This window comes from Sinocyclocheilus anshuiensis, unplaced genomic scaffold (assembly GCF_001515605.1).
Source record: "Sinocyclocheilus anshuiensis isolate Anshui unplaced genomic scaffold, SAMN03320099.WGS_v1.1 scaffold38, whole genome shotgun sequence".
In the NCBI taxonomy this organism is placed as follows: domain Eukaryota; kingdom Metazoa; phylum Chordata; class Actinopteri; order Cypriniformes; family Cyprinidae; genus Sinocyclocheilus; species Sinocyclocheilus anshuiensis.
Window position 1 is genome coordinate 137590 of NW_015544213.1, and position 9990 is coordinate 147579.

The following is a 9990-nucleotide window of genomic DNA, read 5'->3' on the forward strand; positions in this document are numbered from 1 at the left end:
CTTATCTGGGTTTGTTATGTCACGAACCCGGGAAGTAACTTGTTGTAGTCCCTACCAGCTGTTTTTGTAGACATTAAACTGCCAGAATTTTAAAAGACAATATCTCCGTTTGCATTGAACTTTCAGCTTCGTAACTTTGCAGACATTGTTTATGTTCAAACAGCAACATTACACCCTAACTAACGTTAAAAAAGTGAAATCGCAATGAACCACCCCTTTAAAAACCGTGATACAATTTTATGTTCATGATTTGATAAATAGAAAGCTCAAAAGAACAGCATTTATTTGAAATAGAAATCTTTTGTAACAATATTGTCTTTGTCACTTTTGATAAATTTAATGCAACTTTGCTTAATAAAAGTATTAATTTCTTTAAAAAAAAATCTTAATACCTTGCAGTTTCACATCTCAAATAAATGTAAATATTTTTACTGGAAAATAACAAAAATTGATTAAGCATTTTATTAAATGATGTGATGATTTGTTTTGTGGTCATTAATGATTCTAACAGGTAAATGACTGCATCATGACCTTGAGGGCATCATGGTAGAAGTTTTTAATCTCACTATTTATTTTTCCAGCATCTCATATCAATTGATTTAAAAAATGTATGGTGCAAACGTTGCATTTTCTCAAAACTACTATTCTTGCTCTCTCTCCTTTCCTCACTTTCTGTTTCTCCCCCTACCTGTTTTGCAGATCTGTATTCAGTGGCTTGGCCAGTGCTTCTGGAACTACCTGGACTGGCCTGAGATCTGTCACTATGTAGCCACATGTGTCATCATGGGACCAGATTACCAGGTGTACATGTGCATCTCTGCCCTCCGTCACCTGCAGCAGGATATCCTGCAGCACACACAGACGCAGGACCTGCAGGTCATTCTTAAGGTGTAGTATAACTTTTTAAAATGAAAATTATATCATTTACTTACCCTCATGTCATTCCAAACCAGTATGACTTTCGTCTGTAGAACACAAAAGGAGATGTTTAACCCTTGTGTTGAGTTCAGAACCCTATAACACTTACGAGTTTACAGAGCAAAAAGGACCCGGCCTCATAAAATTGCTTATAAATCACTCATTATGCTATATTATCACCAAAGATTGGATTCAATCTTTTTGTCAACTTCTTTTCTTTCATTTAGGACTGGTTTTGTATTTATATTTGCTTCTGATTAATCGTAGGCCTCATTTATCTGAGACTAGGCACCTCATTTTTTGAGTGAAAAAAGCATTATTTATGAATAATTTTCACAATATGAAATAAAAACTGAAGAAAATGTGCACTGTTTATCACACTAGTGTACTTTAATGTTTAATCAGGGAGTTTGTTTTGAAAGGCTTTTATTTTGTACAAAATGGCACAAAGTCACACTTGTGGTGTTCCCGGTCAAAAATGACCCGGCCTCAAGTTCAGGAGCATGTTGATCATGTTCACGTTCACATATGTACGTGTGCTTGCAAACATAAAGGCCTTGGACCTGTTCATGTTTGGATGCATGCATACTCATGCTAACATTGCATTAATCGTGCAAATTTTCTTCAGTTTTTATTTAATATTGCGAAAATTATTCATAAATAATGCTTTTTTCACTCAAACAATGAGGTGCCTACTCTCAGATAAATTAGGCCTACGATTAAACAGAAGCAAATATAAATACAAAACCAGTCCTAAATGAAAGATAAGAAGTTGACAAAAAGATTGAATCCAATCTTTGTTGATAATATAGCATAATGAGTGATTTATAAGCATTTTTTTGAGGCCGGGTCATTTTTGCTCTGGAACATCACAAGTGTAACAAGGTGAAAAATCTCCCCCAGAAAAGTATGAAAATTATCAAAAAATTTTTTAGAAGTAGTTATACCCTTTGTGAACGAAGTCACAAAATTTCAGCCCAATGTGATAACATTAACTAGTATTTTCGGGAAAAAGACAATTTTTTCAGAGCAAAAAGGACCCGAACATCACATGAAGGTTAACTGAATGTTCACACTGCTCTTTTCCATTTAATGAAAGTGGATGGGGAACTGGGACAGTCAAGCTCCAAAAAGAAAAAACAGCATCATATAAACTCATAAAAGTGCTTCTCAGAGGAAAGAAAGTGTTTCAAAAGACATGAGTGTGAGTAAATAATGATAAAATTTTCATTTTTGGCTGAACTAGTCCTTTAAGGTGAGAAAAATCCTGAGGCAGTGATGTTTTAAGGGAGCACAGAGGTTTACAGTGTGCAAGCATGTCTGCAGTAAATCAGATTTAGCACACTCTTGTCCTTGGTTCACTCTTAAAAGTTTAAAACTTTTTAGTCTTTGTGTGTGCATCGGTGTTCACAGTGTACCCTGTTCAATAGAGAACACGTTTCAGGGAATTGCTGAAAGGTTTCTGAGGATTTGTACATATCCAGGATTGCAAAACGTATCTATGTTTCATCTAAATTAAAGATCTGGATGGAAATTACTCGTAACAATCCCTCCGGATGTCACTCTAAAGCTGAATGCCAGAGTAAATGTATAATGAATCCATTTTGGATGATTCAACATTGCAGAAATCAAACTCAACTAAAGTCATTCTTTGTTTGCAGGATTTCAAAAGCAATTGGCTGTCACTACCGAATACATCCAACACTTTGAAAACCATAACACAGTCTGGCTAGTGAGTTCAAAGCATCCTACAGAACCATTTTAGGCCTTTTTTCTTTGTTTTTATCAGCAACAATAGGCAGCGGAATAGTTTTAATGTCTTTAGATAATGAGTACTTGTAATTAAAATGTAATTTTTAGCGTTTAATTTTAAACACACCAGCGTGCAGCCATTTTCTAGTTTTATACTTACATTTACATTTAATCATTTAGCAGATGCTTTTATCCAAAGCGACTTACAATTGAGGAGAACAATAGAAGCAACAGTATACAAGTGATGTGACAAGTCTCAGTTAGTCTAGCACTGTACACATAGCAAGTTTTTTTTAATAAATTAGAAAAAATGAATAGAATAGAATAGGTAAGTCCTAGTATTAATTGGTCAGGTGCTGACGAAAAAGATGTCTTTAGACGTTTTATGACTTCAATTGAGATTCCACCTCCTGGTAACAGTCCAGGAAAAGGTCCGTGAGAGTGATTTTGTGCCTCTTCAGCACACGTTTACCACGGTAAACACAGTAAGCAAAACAATGTTTTCTAGCAACGACAACTGTGCTAAAATCTAATGAGAAAAGAAACAAGACACTTACAAGCTGCTGTCCTCTTCTGTTGCTCGACTGCTTCTTCTAACAAGTGACATGCCAAGAATGAATGGCTTTGTAGGCAAAATACTTTTTTTCAGCTTTAGGGAAACATCTGGACTTTTCACAATCTTTCTTCCTAATGGCTCCGTGGTTTTATATCATTGTTTTGCTACTCCACAGCTGTCATTAAGCTCCCCCCACCCAAAAAAAAATTCTGTCATCATTTACTTTCTTCTACATTTCTTCTTCTACACAATACAAAATTATATATTTGGCAGAATCTCCAAGCTGCATTTTGACATACAACAAAAGCCCAAAATGTAATATTCAAACTTCATCACATCAGGTTTGACATCAGTGATACTAAACACCTCTGGTACTGATGTACTGTCAGCAATTGTGACATGCCAAGGTGGAATATGGAATCCAAATCATATGAACATTTGTTTTTTTCTCAAATCCTCAAAATGTGAACATACTTCCTTGAAAGTAAGTAATTCTTACAAGTTTGGACTGGCTTGATGGTGAATTAATTTTTGAGTGAAGTATACCTACAATTTCACCAAAGACTGCAGTTGATGAGATCTCATCTTACAATAGGTCATACGTCATTTTATTGTATGTAAAATTGTAATGGAAAAGACTTTCTGTCATCAGTGCAGCATATTCCAGTTCATGATCTTTATCTATTTTTCTTTAATTTACTTTTTCACTTATTGTCAATTATTATCTGACTCTATTCAGTTCTACTGAAAGATGCTCCGTATTGAATGTATGGCATTATCTGGCATTCATTAGCAGTGGATAAAAGTGGTTAGCATTTGTTTTGTAATAGACTATGATTACAAAATTATTATTATTACAGTCATTAGTTTTTAGTTTTTTCCCTTTGAAGCATTGTGAGTTCATCTATTTTGTTTGTCATTGCCATACCAACTGCTGTGGTCTGCAGTTATATCACAAAACTGCTTACACTGCAGGCATATTTTATTTAATGCAGCAAACTCATAAAGGTTTATTATCCTTTCTCTCATTTTCATCCATTCACCATGAACAAAAGTGTCCTTTTGTAACTTGAGGCATAGCTTTAGGACTTGCATTCGCTGACTCATCGTAAACAAAATTAATTCATTTGGCTTTGTCTAAACAACGATATTATTTATCCCCAGCTAAATGTCAGAGTGTATTAGGCGGCACATTGTTTATTTAGTACAAGAAAGTATTGCCACACCTCACATAGCATCTGTGTAAACCTCGTTTCATTAATAAATGCCTTTTGTTACTGTAGGCAGTGAGATTTGGCACAATATTTATAATGTGTAAAATCTTGCATGATTTCATACAGCTGTACACAATTTTCAGGGTGATTTTAGCCACTCTGTGTGCAGGATAATTAGGACTGGAATAAGAATATCAAACTCAAATATCAAATCTATTCTAAAGCTGTTATAACCCTGTTCTACCTCTTTTCTGCAAATCGGCTCTCTCAAGCGCTGCTCATCAAATCTGTGCTTCTTTTGCCCGCTTGCAGGAGGAACCAATCCACGGCTTCAGGGTGAGTAATTACCTGGAGTACATGGAGGGGCTGGAGCGTAACTACAGATCCATGGTGCTCTCGGACATGAGGAGCATCTTACCAAGGAGCAGCTAGAAGGAAACAGACCACCGAAGATCAGCAGGGACTGAAAGTGCTTGTGGTACAGAATGAGACTGAAAATGTTGCATGGATTTAAAGCTGTTTTCATAACACAACATGCTCGATATGTGAAGAGGGCACTGTTTTATCAAACACCATGTAACTATATCCCATTTGCTTTCATTCTCTTTGATTTTTTTGGATTCTAATACTATAGTATTCTCACTCAGGGAATCATAAATATAAGAACAGAAACTCTTCAAAGCCATATTCTCACTCAATGGTATATATAAAGCGTAGTAAATAAGTAACTGTAGTGAATTGGTCAAAGTGATGTGCTAAAAGGATGATAAAGCAAACCTTTCTACATAAGCATCATCAAACTTCCCTCACCAAAACACAGAATTCTGGAATACTTTATTCTGATTTCAATTGCAGCATTCAGCATTTTACATTTTATGTAAAATTATGCTATATATTTGAGCATTTCATATGTGGGTGCATATGTGTGTGTATGTAACATGTAAACAACATCATGAATTGTTGGATTTTTATATACAGATAAATGTGATATATATATATATATATATCACATTTTATATCACATTTATCTGTTCTTGTCTGTTTTTGCTTTTAGCCTTTTGTGCCTAAAGTACAATTTTCCTGTCCTAGACTAATTTCAGGACTCAAAGTATTCAACTAATTTTATATTGTTCCTTTCCTCCTACAAAGTTCTGACAGTATACATACTTTTGGATCCACAGTCCTGCTCGTGTCACTTCAGTATTGCTTGTCAGTAATGATATTGGAATATGACACGATTGTGTCAGCACTGTTAATCATTGCAAAAGCTTCAAGATGTACTGTATAATTGTACAGTCTGAAATAAGACCGCTAATGTAAAAAAAAATTGATTTTGTTTTTACTCACTGGGCTCATATTGTACAGTCTGACAAGCAACATTCTTAAAGGCCAGACACATTTACCTTTGTTCTGCGAATTTTCACGGGCAAAATACAGTCATTTCAATAGGAATCCATGTGATTTGTGTGCAGGCGAAATATTTCCCCTTGCAGATTTTGCTACAGGTTCAAGTTGGTTACATGAGTTTGTTGACCAGCAGAAAGCTGCTTTGTTTAAAAGTGACTTCTGTATGAGCTGTGCTTCAAACATCGATTCTCAACACTGTTGACAATAGACAATGGTCCTTTTTTGCCCAAATTTTCAATAATGCTGACCCCATATATAGGTTCGTGAGTCATTTTGCAGTCTCAGCCTGTTATATGACATCAGTAAGTATGAAAAATTCAAAGCTTTTGAATGCTTGATTGCTGTCTTAATGGACAATCAAACATGAAGTATGTGTGATCTAGCATGTCAACACTTGAATATACAATGACTCGCAGGCTGTTGACGCAGTCTTGTGTAGTGCATGTTGGAATTTTTTTCTAAATGCATATATTAACATCTGCAGTCTCTCATTCACATCCTAAGGAAGCTGTATAGAGAGGCGTTATCACGTTGACAGGCCGTCATTAGCACATAGATGCAATCTCTCACCCTCGCCATCTGTAACTCACACAGTGAATAATGAATTAGATCATTAGAGGTGTCTTTCTCCTTCACAACAACTGCTAAATATTGCATACTGTTTACTCAGTAGGAGGCAGAAGCAGTCATAATTTTAAGCTGTAATAAGTTCCCTCAGAGTGCATATATTTTTACTTACTTTCTCCATTGCATTTAAAAAAAATAAAAATGGTCTCCCATAAACGTATGTGTATATGCTCAGATTAAAATACTGCATTAAAATCAGTTGTGTGTGATCAGTTGATTTCATCTTTGTGTTAACATAACAAGCTGTACACATTAATCAGGTTAATGATTTAATGACTGATTGTTGGCCAACAGTCATCTGGAAAGCAAAAGTGTGTCTTGTGTTGGCTCATTGTAAATTGACAATACAAGGCTTTTGTGGCATGGATGAAGATGATGTATCTGCAGACCAAAATGGTAGGATAATTATGGGTAATTAAACTGATTAACTGATAATTAAGACCTATCTGTGTCTGTATTAGGCTTTGTTGCATTAGCTTGATTTTCTCTGGTAAATATGCTTTATTATTCTCCTTCACATTAATTATCCCTGTTATGACTGCCAAATTCCACCTCAAGAATCTGCTTGATGAATGGGCGAATGTCATTCGAAAGTGAGCATCGCTGTCCCCTTTCTCACTCTGAGAAGCACTTGAAACGAGTAATCTGAAGTGTGTAGGGCATTAAGGGCCGTTCACACCATGGACAATACCTATAAAGTTTTAATAATTGTTCGAATTCTATAAGAATAGTGAAGTCCACGCCACAGATAATGACACAGAAGAACTATATCATTGAAATCAATTTCAGAACAATTTTTTTTCTGTTAGCGTTGCGTTGTGAACCAATAACCAGTTTAATTTTTTTAGCCTTTTTGTTTGGTGGTTCTCAAACGTGCATTCTTCCTTCCTTCCTCAGTTTCTTTCACTACTAAATCCAGGTCACAACACGATTTTAAGCCTGATTTTCACTCTCTGACAGTTTTCTGGAGATTACGAATTACAGCCTGAAATCAGAGGCAATGTTCATGTGAGTGACGATTGCATAGTGGGAATTATCAGCAACGTGACATGTGGCCAAGTATGGTAACCCATACTGGAATGACGTGACCTTCAGTTTACAAGTCCGACTCTCTAACCGTTAGCCTACAACTGCCCATATCAAAGACGTGATCTGAAACCAGTGCTGACGTGCTGCTGATGTCCGAGAAATAATTTAGCAGGCTAAATATCTAGATCTGTCTGCAACTCTTGCAGTGTTAAAGGGGTCATATGACATTGCTAAAAAAAAACATTACTTTGTGTATTTGGTGTAATGCAATGTGTTTACGCAGTTTAAGGTTCAAAAAACACATTTTCCACACACCGTACATTATTATGCTGGTTGAAAGTCTCTTCATATCCACTAAGTTAAGTCACTAAGTTAGGTGGTCTAAATGTATTTATGTGTATTTATTCTGTGGAAGGCGTAGGACCATACAATTTTAGTCCAATCATATCCCTTGGTCCGATGGGTACGATATTATGCACTTTGTACTGTAATGTTTTCTCACCAGTGAATGAGACATGAGGGAATCTGACAGCGCCACCTCTCATCACGTTGCTGGTTAGCCGCTGGTCTGCCTGTACGCGTTCATGTGTTTTGGAGGAGGCGTGGCTTTGGAGAGTGATTTGCAGGGAGGGTGGGATCTTATGCTTTCAAAGCTAGCTTGCTATTGCTAGCCTCTCCAAAATCGCCTATCCTACCTTTAAAACTAACTTACTAACTAACTCTAACACACAAATCACTATATTTACTGACTGGTTGTTTATATTGCAACATGTAGTTGCAGATGCACATGAGGTTTGTCAGTAGTATTTTATTAAAATAAATGTTAGTCATACTTTTTGTTTTGGTATTGCTGTACTTTTTGCTAATGGTCCAGTTTTGAATTTGTCCTGTGTTTCGGGTGAAGCTAAGCAGTTGTCCTTTAGCACTGTTGTTCAAGTGTCAGTCATTGAATATCTACTTACTGTGCATTGATGGACACACAATCAATCTGAGGGTCTTTGAAGAAGATATCACAAGCATTATCTATCCATCTCCATTAAACTCCAGAATCTCAAGGGATGAATCCATTTTCTCTCTGTATCAATTCTAATCTGGACTGATTAGCGTGTGATTAGAATGCATGACTTTAACTCTCCCTGTCCACTAACTCAAAGCCCAGAAGCATCAACGATAGGTCAGCTTCTACAGCAAACGGATGAGATGGAGGGAGTCAATTCTTGTTCCTTGTGAGATAGAAGAGGCTTATGGATCAGGCTCAAACTAAGAGAGTTAAAGTCTACAGACTTTTTGCAGAAAGTAAAACTCTTTTATGTTCTAAGTAGGCACCGAAGAAAGGAAGCGAAGAGAAGAAGACGAGAGACAGAAGAAGATTACCACACGAGCATAACCCATCCATTCCCTGTCAGAAGAAGCCAATAATTTGTAACACACATTACGTATTGTACACACGCTTCCTCAGTGAAGTTGGAGCGCCACTTTCATCACACACCATCAATACCATCCATTTGAATCGTATTGTGGTTCAGCAGTAGCACGACTGTGTCCTCTGGCTTCTTTCCTAATGTATTTGTAGACTTTTCTTTTCAGATATTCTCTTTTCGCTGTGATCTAACCCATAATGACACCATCAGCACAAATTTCCCCTCAGGCCCACCTGACGAGACCATCGGGTTAATTGCAAAAAGTCTTATTAGCGTTATCATACAGGCAGCCATTTGAATTACCAGAAACACAATACTTACCAGAGCACAGAGGGAGTCCAATGAATGGAATATGAGTGTGTGATGATCAACTAGTGCAGATAACCCAGCAAAAAGCAGCATTATTCTCGAATGTCTCTGTCTCTTCGAACCACAGGAACAAGGATCACAGATAGTGTTTGAGTGAAGCTATCACTGCAGAAGTGCATGTCAAAGCCAAGGAGACATCAGCGAGGTGAGGCCATTTGATTCTGTCTGCTGTGTGGTGTTGTGGCAAAAACAATTATTAACAAATAGCATCACAGTGTAAGAGACAAGAAATAACCCCTTTAAAAGATGAGAGTGGTTAGGTAAGAGTGTGCTCTTGGCACTGCTTGGTCTGTTTCAGGGTGTTCAATCCACAAAGTAAAGGTCTTAATAAAAAGAAAATATAAAAATAAATAAATAAATGCCATGGGAAAAGCATTATTAATTATATTATAATAATATATAATAATATTTTATTATTATTATTAGTAGTAGTAGTAGTATTATTATTAGAATTATAAATGGACCTAAGAATACATGATAAAAATTTATTTACCCAGTACAAAAACAACAGAAAGTAAATTGGCTCTGACAGAAATTTAGATGATTCTCAGTAACGTATAGTAGCGTCCTTTTCTATGCCTTAAAAAAGCAGACCAGTTTGTCCACTTCTCTTGATAAAGTACACTGTAAAAAAAATTCCGTAAAATGTACGGTAAAAAACCGGCAGCTGTGGTTGCCGGAATTTTACCGTAAAAAA

At 36.2% G+C, this 9990-nt stretch overlaps 1 protein-coding gene across 1 annotated transcript in view; it reads left to right on the forward strand.

Annotated features, from left to right (window-relative positions):
- LOC107697130 (protein broad-minded-like) overlaps positions 1 to 5404 on the forward strand; it is a 51235-nt gene extending 45831 nt beyond the window's left edge. The window contains 2 exon segments of the mRNA XM_016497771.1: positions 700 to 888; positions 4753 to 5404. Coding sequence (XP_016353257.1) covers positions 700 to 888; positions 4753 to 4872 — 309 coding nt within the window. The 3' untranslated portion in view covers positions 4873 to 5404.
- Positions 5405 to 9990: the final 4586 nt, after the last annotated feature.